Source organism: Cheilinus undulatus, linkage group 23 (genome assembly GCF_018320785.1).
Source record: "Cheilinus undulatus linkage group 23, ASM1832078v1, whole genome shotgun sequence".
Classification (NCBI taxonomy): domain Eukaryota; kingdom Metazoa; phylum Chordata; class Actinopteri; order Labriformes; family Labridae; genus Cheilinus; species Cheilinus undulatus.
Window position 1 is genome coordinate 31,659,779 of NC_054887.1, and position 13,716 is coordinate 31,673,494.

At 42.9% G+C, this 13,716-nt stretch overlaps 1 protein-coding gene across 5 annotated transcripts in view; it reads right to left on the minus strand.

The window, feature by feature from the left end:
* The window catches only part of grip1 (glutamate receptor interacting protein 1), a 116,987-nt gene that overhangs the window by 22,512 nt on the left and 80,759 nt on the right, over positions 1 to 13,716 (minus strand). For 3 of the 5 annotated variants that reach the window (XM_041780337.1, XM_041780336.1, XM_041780338.1), the window contains exons 3-13: positions 11,191 to 11,326; positions 7,753 to 7,898; positions 7,561 to 7,644; positions 7,255 to 7,330; positions 7,025 to 7,170; positions 6,768 to 6,915; positions 6,488 to 6,657; positions 5,342 to 5,479; positions 5,107 to 5,256; positions 3,017 to 3,203; positions 2,476 to 2,621 (exon numbers count right to left, since the gene is read on the minus strand). In XM_041780337.1, coding sequence (XP_041636271.1) covers positions 2,476 to 2,621; positions 3,017 to 3,203; positions 5,107 to 5,256; positions 5,342 to 5,479; positions 6,488 to 6,657; positions 6,768 to 6,915; positions 7,025 to 7,170; positions 7,255 to 7,330; positions 7,561 to 7,644; positions 7,753 to 7,898; positions 11,191 to 11,326 — 1,527 coding nt within the window. The remainder of the gene's footprint in view (positions 1 to 2,475; positions 2,622 to 3,016; positions 3,204 to 5,106; positions 5,257 to 5,341; positions 5,480 to 6,487; positions 6,658 to 6,767; positions 6,916 to 7,024; positions 7,171 to 7,254; positions 7,331 to 7,560; positions 7,645 to 7,752; positions 7,899 to 11,190; positions 11,327 to 13,716) is intronic. The other 2 variants (XM_041780339.1, XM_041780340.1) reach the window with 2 other exon arrangements.

The following is a 13,716-nucleotide window of genomic DNA, read 5'->3' on the forward strand; positions in this document are numbered from 1 at the left end:
CTGAGGCGCCATGGAAAACTGTTCTGTGGTCACATGAATCACAATTAGAAATTCTTTTTGTTGTGTCCTGTGGACTAAATAGGAGAGGGAGCATCCAGCTTGTTATCCTGGCTCAGGTCTAAAGCCTGCATCTCTGATGGTACGGGGTTGCATTAGTGCCTATGGCGTGGGCAGCTCTAACATCGGGACACTTCATTTTCAACAGTAATAAATTATGAGGAAAACAGTTTTGGCACTGATGATAATGATTCTGAGGAGTCAAGGTGAAAAGTTCAAAGGCTCAGGTTCTGAGGTAAAAGTCAAAATAATGTTTTTAAAAGGGAAATTTATGAAAGAGAAAGTCTAAATCATGTTTTAAAGGTCTAAAAAGGATATGATATTGTGAATCTTAAAGGTAAAATATGAGATAAAAAGTCATAATTACAAGATTAAGCCATACTTTTTAAATGCAAAATTTAAATTCCGGACTTTTTATTTAACTATTTCTACTCCTCACTTTTCAGTTTTTTTTGACTTAAGGATACTTTCAACCACAAACCACAAACCATTCTGTTTTTAATGTTGATGGCCATGTTCAGCCACCTTCAGGCACAGTGGGGGTCCCCGGTCTCTGGCACCTTTGTTTTGGGGGTCGCGAGCTGAAAAGGTTGAGAACCACTGACTAGACAAGGTATTTTCAGCAAGACAATGCTAACATATATCACATCCGTCACAACAGCATGGCTTCACAGGTGAAGAGTCTGGGTCCTGAACTGGCCTACTTGCAGTCCAGACCAAACATTTGGAGCTAGAATCCTACATCAGACAAGAATGGGACTACATTGCTTTTCCTAAACTCCAGCAACTGGCCTCTTCACTGCCCACATGTTTTGTTAAAATAAGAGGGGATGCTGCAAATGATAAACATGGCCCTGTCCCAACTTTTTTGAGATGTGTTCCTGCCCTCAAATTCTAAGTGAGCTAATATTGTTCATGAAATTGTAAAATGTCCCAGTTTTAATATCTGATAAGTTGTTTATATTCTGTTGTGAACAAAATATGGGTTTATGAGATAAGACAATCATTGTTTTTATTTACATCTTACACAGCGTCCCAGCTTTTTTGGAATTGAGGTTGTATATAAACCAAATACTAATCCACCATGAGCTCAGCACTAAAAACATTAAGCACAGGGTCAGTCAAAGCTGTTTAAGTCAAAGAAACCTTAAAGCCACATCCCTGCTTAAGGAAACACCTCAGCGTTGCTCTGGCCTTATTCAGTAAAGTTCACATAATTGGCTTCTTTATCCAGCCATTATCCTCTAATACTTCCTGTTATCTAAAATCTCAGTTCCCAGCATGACTTGTCTAGAAAATCTTTGTTTTGGCTGACTCACAGCAGTGAGCTGTCTGTGTTTCTCTGATTGACGTCCAGTCTGTGTTGACTGTAACTTGTCAGACTCTTTGTCAGTGTAACAAACACCGTCTGGTATAAAGCAACAGAAACTCCTACGGCTGAGCTGAATAAAGCACTCTGCCATTAAAGACTCTCTGTGAATGAGTTTGTTTGACAGATCGTTGACGCTGAAAGGAACGGCTCAATATCAACAAGAATGTGACTCAAAGTACGAGGACAATGTCCTGAATTCATACACTTACCAGACAATACGCTGCTGTGCTTTTAGATGGAGACAGCTTTAGTTAAAATAGTGAGAGAAAAACCAGCAGACCAGTGATGATTCATGAAAATATTAGATCATTTTGAATTTGATGGCAGCACACATCTCAATAAAGTTAGGACAGGGCCGTGTTTACCACTGTGGAGCATACCCTCTTCTTTTGACAAAAACGTCTGGGAAGTGAGACCAGCTGTTAGAGTTTTGGGAGAGGAATGTTGTCCCATTCTCATCTGATGTAGGACTCTAGCTGCTCAACAATCATAGGCCTTCTTTTTCCTTTTGTGATGTTCTGATTTGTTCTCTTTAGGTGAAAGTTCTGGACTGCAGGCGGGCCAGATCAACACTTGGATTCTTCTCCTGTGAAGCCATGCTGTTGTGACGGATGTGATATATGTTAGCATCGTCTGCTGCCTAAAAGAGACGTCTGGATGCAGGACTGACCCCGTGTTTTTGTGTTCTATATTCACACTGGTCACTCCTCTCATCCGTTCAGTTTGAGAGCAGTCAAACGTCACTCTATGCTCGTTAAAGCTTTGAGCCGTGATGATGCTAAGTGTCGCTGGGATAGTGACCATCAAATGTGCACCTCTTCTCACAGTGCACTGTGGGACACAATGAGTGTACTATATAGGGCGTAACAATGCTCACTCAGAGTTCAGACACCACTACGACATTTGTACTTCAGAAACAACACTGTTGATCTATAAAGGGCTGATATGAAGGCTGGCAAACAGCAGAGCAGAGGCATAAATGTTTCTACAGTCTGAATGTTTCCTTTAAGGGTTTAGAAAATAGTAAATGCTGTGTTTGTGTTTACCGGCCACGTCGAACTCGATCTCCAGAGTGAGCTGGGCGGTGATGGACGAGTCTCTGAGCAGCTGATTGGTTTCCTCCAGAGTTGAGTCTTCAGTAGGAACTCCATTTATGGACAAAATCCTGTCACCGATCTGCAGGATGCCACACCTACACAAATAAAAACATGGATGAGAGTGGTCAGACTATCTAATCCAGATGTTTTCTCTGTAATGCATCTGAATACCTTCACTTTTCCACTTCAAATCTGAGCAGGTTTTAGGATTTTCATCATCTGCTACTCTTTATATTCTTATGATTTAAATCCCTTCAGCTGCAGCTCATATACATTCATCATTATTTAAGTATTCTATTATAATAAGTCTTCATTTAATTATTATTATCATGAACAAGGCAGTAAATCAAGTCAGAGTTTCTTTATCCAGCTCATTTAAACAGCTGATGTTGCCCAAAGTGCTGCACAAGCTAAAACCAGAATATAAAGAACAAATATAAGTAAAGGGTTGATAAAATCACATTATATAGGAGCACAGAGAACAGTTTACCTCTCAGCGGGGCTGTCAGGGTCGATGTAGGCTATGAGCGGCGGTGAGGAGAGTGTTTCCGTGGCAAAGACTCCGCCTTGCAGCTGCAGGCCGAACCCCATGATGCCGTCCCCGAGCAATGTGACCTCCGTGGTTTCTGTGTGGACGACCTGACCGGCAAGGCCAACGGTGCTGGATGCCAAAGACACTGAGGGAAAGGAAGACCCATTTTTTGATCACATTTTGATGGATTTTTGTTTTGATTGTGTGTGAAATAAAGGCTTAAAACAGTGCCTCCTTCCTGATCTCTTATTTTTTTGCAGTTTTTTTTATTTTTCAAATGATGATTCCATCCAAACCTAACTGCCCCAGTGTGAAAAAGTTTTTGTCTCCTAAACCTGTTGACTTCACATCTCTGGGGAGGAATTTTGGCCCTCTCTTCTTTCAGCCACACTGGAGGATTTTCCAGCAGGAACAGCCTGTTTAAGGTCCTAGCCCAGCATATCAATCAGATTTCAGTCTAGATTTTGACTAAACCACTCCAGAACCTTCGTTTAGTTTTTAGTCCATTCAGACGTAGACTTGCTGGTGTGTTTGGGATCATTGTCCTGCTCCATAACCCGAGTGTGCTGGAGTTTGAGGTCAAGAACTGATGCCCGGACATCCTCCTTAAGGATTTTCTGGTAGAGAGCAGAATTCATGGTTCTAGTGGTCCAGGTCCTGAAGCAGCAAAGACGCAACACACAATCACACTACCACCACCATGTTTGACTGTTGGTCTGATGTTCTTTTGATGAAATGCTGAGTTAGTTTTACTCCAGAAGGAACGGGAGGCACACCTTCCAGGAAGTTCAACTTTTATCTGGTCCAAAGTATTTTCCCAAAAGTCTTGGGGATCATGAGGATGTGTTTTTTAGCCAAATACGACAAGAGTCAAGTCGTTTTGTTCTTTTTGGTCAGCAGTGGTTTTGGCCTTGGAACTCTCCCATGATGCCACTTTTGCCCAGTTGCTTTCTTATTGTTGAATCATGATCACTGACCTTAACTGAGTCAGTTGAGGTCTGCAGACTTTTAGATGTTACTCTGGGTTCTTTTGGGACCCCCTGGATAAGTTGTCCATGCGCCCTTGAGTCATTTTGGTAGGCTGGCCACTCCCGGAAAGGTTCCCCACTGTTCAGAGTTTTCCCCATTTGTGGATAATTGCTCACAGTGAGGTCTTCAGGTCTTCAGATGATGTTCTGTTTTTCTTTCAGACCTCCTGGATGAGTAGTCCATGCGCTCTTGGAGTCTTTTTGATAGGCCGACCACCCCTACAATTGTTCAACACAGTTCCAGGTTTTCCCCAGTTGTGGATAATGGCTCTCAGTGAGGTCTTCCGGTCTTCAGGTGTTGTTCTGGATTGTTTTGGGACCTCCTGGATAAGTCTCCCATGCACTTTTGGAGTCTTTTTGGTAGGCCAACCACTCCTGGGATGATATGACTTGCTCCAAGTTTTCCACATTTGTGGGTAATGGCTCTCACTGTTGTTGGCTGGACTCCCAGCGCCTTAGAAATATCTTCGTAACCCTTTCCAGACATATAGATGCCAGTGACTGTTTCTCATCTGTTCTTGAATTTCTTTAGATGGTGTCATATGTGTTGAAGATCTTTTACCTTCTTCACTTTCTTAAGACGTGTTCTGTTTAAGGGATTTCTGGATTCAACAGGTCAGGCAGTAATCAGGTCTGTATGTGGGTTCATCATTTAAAAACTAAATTTTGTATTAACTTGGGTTGTCTTTGTCTAGTATCAAAATTTGTTTGATGATATGAAACATTTTAGTGTGAGAAATGTGCAAAAAAGTAAGAAATCAGGAAGGGGGAAATACTTTTTCACAGCCTGTTTCTCCTCTAAAGATAAACCTAAGGCTGGCTACACACAAGGACAAGATTAACTGATTTTTTTTTTTACTTTATTACCCTTTAAAATCTCATACTAGACCAGTGACTCTACTGGTTAAGCCTCAGGACCCCACGCCTCCTTAATGACAAATCAGGACCCAAAGTAAACAAACGTTTTAATAATGTCAATAAAAATCAAGAGTTCAGTGAGAGATAAACGATGAGACTCACAGGAGCTCTTGAAGTCCTTCTTCTTGCCCTTCCTCCTCATGAGTGTGCCCCGTGGACTCGTGGGATACATGTTCCTGGGCAGCGTGCTCATGTTGAGGGACGACAGACTGTAGGCGGACATGGATCCTGGAGAGAACGAGTGACTGAGAGCTGCAGACAGAGAGAGATGATGAAGATGAGCAGGTGTCTCTCAATCACACAGAAACGTCACAAAGAGAGAGAGAGGAGGACGTACGAGGGTTGTTCGTATGCCGGTTGTGCGATCTGGCACCTGATTGGTCAGGGTGGTACGTGTTGTAGTGGTAAGGGGGGAGGATAGGGGCGGAGCCTCCGGTTTCCCAGGGAAGGGGACGGGGGCTACGCTGCACCTTGACTGCACACGTTCACACACACGCACACACACACATTGAGGAGGGTGTTCAGGTTAAGACAGGAGGAAAGGTCAAAGTTCACAGAGCTGTGTGGTCACAGCTTAATAAAAGATTACATTTATTTATGTAATCTTTTATTTGGACTGATTTTTAATAAATTTATTAAAGTAAATACTGAGTGGTGCTGCATTCAGGGTTAGTAGGCTGACAGGGAATCCATGCCATGCTTGACTGTGTTTGTACCATTGTGGTGGGTTCAGGATCTACCAGACCTGTTTCTTTATGCATTTGTACCATGTTGGGGTGCATTCACAGCCTGTAGAGCATTGTCTGTGTGTTCTTCTATCATGTTGCGATGCGTTCAGGGCCTAACGAGCCTTGTTTCAGTGAATTTATACCATGTTGTGGTAAGTTCAAGGTCTAATGAATCTTGTTTCTGTGTATTTATACCATGTTGTGGTGCATTGAGGGCCATTTCAGCCTTATGATTGTGTATTTATGCCATGTTGTGGTGTATTCAGGGCCTGTTGATCCTTATGATTGTGTATTTATATCATGTTGTGGTGTATTCAAGGCCTAATGACCCTTGTTTCAGTGTATTTACATCATTCAGGGCCTTTTGAGCCTTATGATTGTAAATTTATACCATATCATGGTGCGTTCAGGGCCTAATGAGGCTTGTTTCTGTGTATTTATATCATGTCGTGGTGCCTTCAGGGCCTATTAAACATTATGACTGTGTATTGATACCATGTTGTGGTGCGTTCAGGGCCTAATGAGCCTTGTTTCAGTGTATTTATACTATGTAGTGGTGCATTCGGGGCCTAATGAGCCTTATTTCTGTGTATTGATACCATGTTGTGGTGTGTTCAGGGCCTTTTGAGCCTTATGATTGTATATGTATACCATGTTGTGGTGCGTTCAGGGCCTAATGAGCCTTTTTTCTGTGTATTTATACCATGTTGTGGTGTGTTCAGGGCCTAATAAGGCTTGTTTCAGTGTATTTGTACCATGTTGTGGTGCGTTCAGGGCCGGTCGGGCTTGGTGCTGCGGGAGTATCTCCATGCGGACGGTCTGACAGGAGGCAGAGAGCAGCTGAGTGGCTTCAGCCAGAGAACAAAACTCCATGGACTTCCCATCAACAGACAGGATGTGATCACCTGCATGGAGAGCTCCACACCTACACAAAGTACACACAAAAACCCACACAGGACAGACTCAATTAGTTTAATCATCAGTCCTTAAACCGTTCTCCAAGGATGAAAAGTTAAAACCTCAGGGCTGGGCTACCTGTCTGCTATGCTGGCTGGTTTGACCTTGTCAATGATGATGACCTGCTTGCTGCAGAACATGGAGGTGGACAGAGCCACACCTAGACTGGAGCCTGTCGCCTTGGCAACCTCCACCAGCAGGGGTCCTGACGCTGTTGCAACTGAGTCTGACAAGAGGGCAAAGGGACACAAACCTTCTGTTTCAGACAGTAGCGGTCATATTTTTAGCATTTTAGCATCAGCATTTCCTGTAGTCATGTGATTGATCGTACTGACCCATCACTGAGACGTCATACTCGATCAGCAGCGTGGCCTCCTGCCCACACTGCTTCAGGATGCTCATGGCCTCAGAGAGCGTGCTGCCGTGGAGACGGATCCCGTCAATGCTCAGCAGGCGGTCGCCTGGCTTGATGGTTCCTTCCCTAAAGAAGGAGAGGGGAAGTGTTCAGTCTACAGGAGCCTCTGAGGGGCAAAAAGGTTCACACAGAGATAACAATGCCACTCACCTGTCTGCTGGACCACCTGGTCTGATGGTTGTGATGACGATGGGGCGGGTTTTGTTCCTGTCTTCATGTGTACCACCTTAAAACACACAGACACAGGTGTGGTTATCAGAGATATGTTTGGTTATGAATTGGCGCCATGCATACAAGATGAACTGATTAAATATCTAAATTTATGCCAAACATGAAGCCAAAAGGCCCCCATGACCTGAACCATCTTCTAAAATTTAGAGTCAGAGTCTCTGTGGTCGAGATCAAGAGGAAGGAGGCACTAGATCGGCATTTTTTATCACACTAATTTCTTCTCACCTCTGATGACGAAGCCAAAGCTGTTCCCCTCCTTATGCAGCGTGACCTCTACGTTCTTAAACATGACGCCTGACCCCTGCACCGCTGCAACACACCAAAACAACAGCCTCATTCATATCAGTCTGATTCTTTAACTGTTCATGCTGCTGTGTTTCTACTTCTATTAGGGTTACTCTCTCTGGCTGTACTTACAGACAGGTGGCAGCTCGTACTCCACCTCCAGCACGACTCGCTCCCCCACGTTCTTCAGCAGACTGATGATCTCATCATGTCTGAATTTGGCGAGGTTGATGCCATTAACGGCACGGATGTAGTCGCCTACATTGAGCTGGTCACTCCTGCACAGATGGTAAAAAAAAGTCAGCTGTAATTACTCCCTAACTGAGTCACTTTTTTGACTGGGAACCAGCGAGGGAAAGCCGGATTCTGATGAGTGTGGGGACATGATTCAGCAGAGAAGACATCACAGAACGAGACTCATTCAGAGCATTAGATAGGATTCAGCTGTAATGTGGGTGCGGTTTCAGACTGGAGGCTGCGTGGTGGTGAAGTGGTTTCCGTGTCACCTCACAGCCAGAAAACTCTTGGTTAGAATCACCTTCAGACAGGGCCTTTCTGCATCTATGTCCCCTCCATCTATGGGCTTTCTTCAAGAACTCCAGCTTCAACTCTAAATTGCCCGTAGATGTGACCTCTAACAGGTCATAATGTAATGTTATATCGCCTTGTTTAATTGGAAAACTTTTACCATGCCAGCATAAACAAAGATTTTGACACTGAATTTCCATTTTTTAAATATTGGGAATAATGCAAAGTTTGGGGGATTTCACCTTAGGGACAAAACATCCTTAATTTTAGTCTTTGACAGCATCAAATTGACTGACATGAACAGCCAAGCGTGCAGAGTAGAATTGCCTGAAGAAGACTTCACACAATTAGATTTTTTTATAAATAAACAAAATGAAAAGTGGAGCGCGCTTCTATTCTAGCCTCTGACAGGTGTCTCATATTGCCAAGAAAAACTAAAGCTAACACTTAAAGACCCTGTAAAGTGAAAGTGAATATGTACTTAGGTTTGTTGTATGACAGATGAGTGTGTTATGAACCCCTAAATCAAATTTCAGTCAACCGAAACATCTCTAAGTTTATGAAAGTAAGCTTCAAATCATGAAAAATGAGGCAGTAAAATCTGCTCCAGGACAGTGTGGGCGTGTCTGTTGAATGAGCTGAAGCCACGCCCACTCAGGAGAAATACAATCCTCTCAGATTAAAAAATGCTACAATTTGAATGTTGACCTCGTGATCAGAGCACAGCCGCCTGACTGTTCCAGAGAAGAGACTAGCCCCCAATTTCCATATATAGTGTGCGCGCCGCGGAACGCAAATCGTACTGCGGAGCACATCGCTCCCTCTCTAGTCTATCAGAGCATTTCCATAGCCAGCGCTCCAGACCAGCAGAGGTGCGTACCTGGACCAACACTTCGCTCCGCTTCGTTTCAGATACGCTGCAGGTCTATTTTCAGCACCAGCCGCTGCCAAATTTAGTAAATTCACTGTTGTTCAGAAAGCACCAACCATGGAAGTCACAAGCGTAGAACATCCGGTACTTTAAAAAAAAAAACAATGCATGGACTCCCATTTGTAAATCATCATTATATCAACATCATGTCTCATCCTGCAGTGAGAGCAAAGGGTCACCAAGAGGTCAGTGGGTCACAGTGCTACAACAGCACCATTGACAAGGAAAAGTTAACTTTTGGGGATATTTAGCCAAAGAATTTTGCATAAAACCACAGATCCTTTAAGCAAACATTAACCTTTTAACTTCCTAATGTACTCACTCAATGGTGGAAGCAATAATGTCATAGACTTACATCGGAAAGGATGATAAATCAACCCCAAAAGGTCAAATAGTCTGCTGTTGACATACTATTCCTGCATGAACTCGCAGTTCTCCTATGATCTCTGCCCGCTGATCAGGACTGTGCTGCGGCGCTGCGCTCTAGACTCGCTTCCAGTGGGCGGGGTCGCTCTCCTTCGGTCGGAGCCAACCTGCAGCACTTTGGTGTGTGGCGTGCATGCTGTATATGAAAATCGGAGGCAAGTCAATTTTCTGGCTCAAATCTGTGTTGTGATGCTTTAAATCAGCATTACTCAACCAAAGAGCCAAATTGTTGAAAAATACATTTGAAGAGCCACAATCTAAGTGGTGAACAGTGGCAAAAATGGCTTGAAGTAGCAATAAAAATAAGTTGAAGTCGGCTAAAATGGTCAAAAAGCAGCACAAATGGGTGAGAAGTGACAGAAATGGGTTACAGGTGCCAAAAAATTGTCAAAAATTGACAAAAACGTGGCAAAAAATGAGTGAAAAGTGAATAAAATGGGCAAAAAGCAGTCAAGAGGGGCAAAAGTGGGCAAAAAATAGGAAACAAGTGGTAGTTAATGGCAAAAGGTCGCTTAAATGGGCAAAATGGTGAAAATGGGCAAAAATGGGATAAAAGTGGCAAAAAATGGGTAATAAATGGCAAAAGGTAGTGAAAATGTGTGGAAAGCAGCAAAAAAAAAATGTGGAAAAAGGGCAAAAAAGTTTCCCTTTTTTAAGGTTTTCTGGGGGAATAATATTTTATATTAAGACATAAAAGAGCCACACATTGAGTATCACTGCTTCAAATGATCCACAAACCACTGTGGTGGATAGATTTGGCAAATTTATCTCACAATGAACAAAAAATATCATCTAACTGGTTGTTAACTTTCAATAAAGGCAGTGACATCAGCTAACAACAGACAGGACTGAGATGAACTGCTCTGTGATTTTATACTGTAGTGTTAGAGGGGCGGGGTCTTCCCTACTGTGAGCTGATGACATCACCAGCTTACATATTAGCGCCGCCCACATGAAACCCAGCCAGGAAAAAGCAGAAATAAATCCAGAATTCAATCACATGTAGATCTCAGTGTTTTCACATGTTCACAGCAACCATATTCCAACATTTCTAGAGGGTTAAGACACAAATTTTGGATTTCACTTTACAGGGTCTTTAAACTTCTAAAAGCTAAATTAAATTATTTTTGCAAAATAAAAATAATGAAAACCAGCTGATAATATCATGATTCTATTCATAGAAAACAAAAGATGTTTTCATCCAGAGATGGCTGATAAACGTCTCACACGCCTGCCCTTATTTAGCATACGTGGACGTATGAATATGCAGACACTTCACCTCTTTACGGCCGTCCCTCTCCTTCCTCTCACCTGCAGCTCGTCTTCACTTAACAGAACGTTAAAGTATTTTATGTATCGCTCTCTACAACATTACAAACTTTATGATAAGACATAAACTGAGCCTTGAGCTTGACTGCATTATAGAACAGTGGAAGGTGTGTTGCTTATGTAACATTAACCTCTGTCCACATCGCTGCGTCTGACAAGATTTAGTGAAAGTTTGGAGGGGTTCTTTAAGGACAGGATTTAGATGTTTCTACATAGCAAAAACTAGATCTCTGTAAGAAAACACTGTTAAATTCCACATGGAAAGGGCCTGTCCAGGCAGGATTCTAACTTGGGATCTTCTTGTCTCACAAAGCAAGAATAAATAAAAAAAGCATCTGGATGAAAATGTCTATTACCTAGCTGCGATGCCTCCCTGTCGCAGGTTTGAAACCCGGGGCTTCCCATCTTTGTCGATGCCTCCTGACACCGTCAGCCCAAGCGTCGTCCCTTCCTTCTTCATCAGCTCAACCACGGAGCAGCCCCGAAACTCGTCTGCATCAAACCAGAGAGAAGATTATTACAGCATTCTTTTTCTTTACCTGAAATTATTTCACAGCATGGCTGGAGTCCTCTTCTTTTCCGTCTTCAGTTTCCTCCTCTCAGCTCGGAGAAATAAAAAAATAAAGCAGAGAGGCAGCGAAGTGAAGTCATCGTCCATTCTGTTGTCCATTTATATTTCATAAAAATACTGAAATATTTAGCAGAAGGAGCGATGGATAGAGGGAGAGACTACTTCAGAGCAGACCTGAGGCGGTTTGATGTGAACTGTCTTCACGTGATGAAACAGAAAGCAGGATTTGACTAAAATGCTGTATTTTAATATTAATCATGTGGGCCTTCACCCTCTTTTATTCTGACAGGATTAAGATCTTCAGCGGTGACAATCATCGTCGTCTTCTTTCTTATCTTTGTCCTCCAAAGAGGCTTTACAGAAAGCGTCAGTGTCCTTTTAAACTTTTCTTAAAAAGCAGCGCTGACTCACAGCCAGAGAAAGAAAACCCCAAATCTCACATTCTGATGAAATCGTGGATGAACCAGTTTCCCGCAGTGGCGAGGGAGCAACTTTTCAAAGTGTTGCTCTACAAACTGGCAGTTAACTTCACGCTGGAAGAAGAAGAATTACAACAAACTTCTCTCAAGGTTAAATCTGACCTATTTCTGCTTTTACTAGAAATCTGAAAAAGTTTTTCTTTCACAGCCTGAAGATAAAGATGTTTGTTTGGAGCAGTCTGCTTCTCTACCAGCTCCAGTGGCAGGGTTAAAAGCTTCGGCAGTTTCTCTGAGTTGCTCCAAACCATTAAAAACTCTCAAAATCAATCAAAACTTTTCCCAACACTCCAGCTTTTTTAGAGCTTAGACCAGTAACTCTATCCAATTCACTTCAGACAATCCAAATTCTGTGCCTCTGAAGCTCAAGGTTTAGTTCTCCTGTGAGCTGGTCTATACAATGGCAGCTGCCAATGTAGCAATTAGCTTGGATGTAGCTGTAGTATAGTGTCAGTTTGATCAGAACAACTACAACATTTCTCTTTGTCTCTTTTTTGTTTCATGCTTCTCCCAACCAGCCTGTTCATATACTACAGCAGCACTGGTCTGCCAGAGCTGCAAACATCTACTACCTCTTTTCTCTGGCCCATCTGATTGGCTAGCTAGTCTTTAGGGCGGCTTTAGCAACGTGGGATGTATAAAATGACTGAATTGCGACTATTGAGTACAAATCACATGGAAGTTTTAGGCCGCCAGTGTAAAAGTTTTGCTTCTCCCACAGTCTCCTAATGCCTCGCTCAGAGCATGCAGCACGCTCTCCTGTCCATCCAGAAAACCCTCTTCCACACATGCAAGTTTTTGTATTGGGTTAGGGAGAGAAGGATAAGAGAATGAAGAGGGTAAACAGTAAAGTGAATTAGTGAGAAACAGTAGTTAGAGATAGAGACGGAAAATTTGGTTCTAAAGAGAAACAGAACTGGATCTTTTATCTGGCAGTGGTTCGGATTTCAAAAGGAAGATGTTAAACAAAACGAGATAATCTGTGACATATGCTGCAAGATTACAATGAGAATACTTAGCAGAAAAATAGCATATCACCAAAGATATGGCAGCTGTAAGTGATTTTGATACCCTTTTTCACTGCCAGTTCAGGGCTAGAGCCTGACCTAGCACCAGTTCGTTGGTTTTCCATAGCCAAAGCACTGGCTCTGGGCCAGAAAAACTGGTTCTAGTGTGGCACCAACTCCAAGATGGACCAGAGAAAAGCAGGGACTGCATGCTTACATCTGCCACTGGGGGCAGGAGTAGAATGTGCGATAAGAGGGAAGTGTGGCGCTTTTGAACAGTTGACAAAAGTAACACAGATTCCTCTTACCACTGTATTTTGGCCTCTAAGGAAAGTCCTGAAAGCTAACAGCGACAGTTGAAGCTCGACAAGTACCGCCATGTCTATAGTGTCAGATTGGCACAAGTGTTGCGGGGAAAAATGGAGTGACGTCTGCAACATCGTATTGACGTAGTCGTCGAGGCTAGCTCCAGCTGGTTCTTCAATTGAACCAACAAAGAAGCAGCTCTAGCTCTGGCCAAGCACCAGCACAAGGGCTGACTTGGTGGAAAAGGGAAAAAGACTCGTCCCAGAGTACGATTTACCTGGGAGCAAATTTTTTGCTGAAACTCCCTGCAATAGTTGTCCATGTCATTAAGTGAACAGCAAACAAATGTGATCCACCTCTCCACAGCTACGGATCTACGGATCACAGAAGCTGTGAGCCTCACACAGTTGCCTCATAACTGGTAGTTGAAAAGTTAGAGCCTCCAAATGAGTTTTTTCCTGATGATAACTCAGGAGAAGTCCTTGCACAAACACATTTATAAACATTTATATTTAGAGGAGA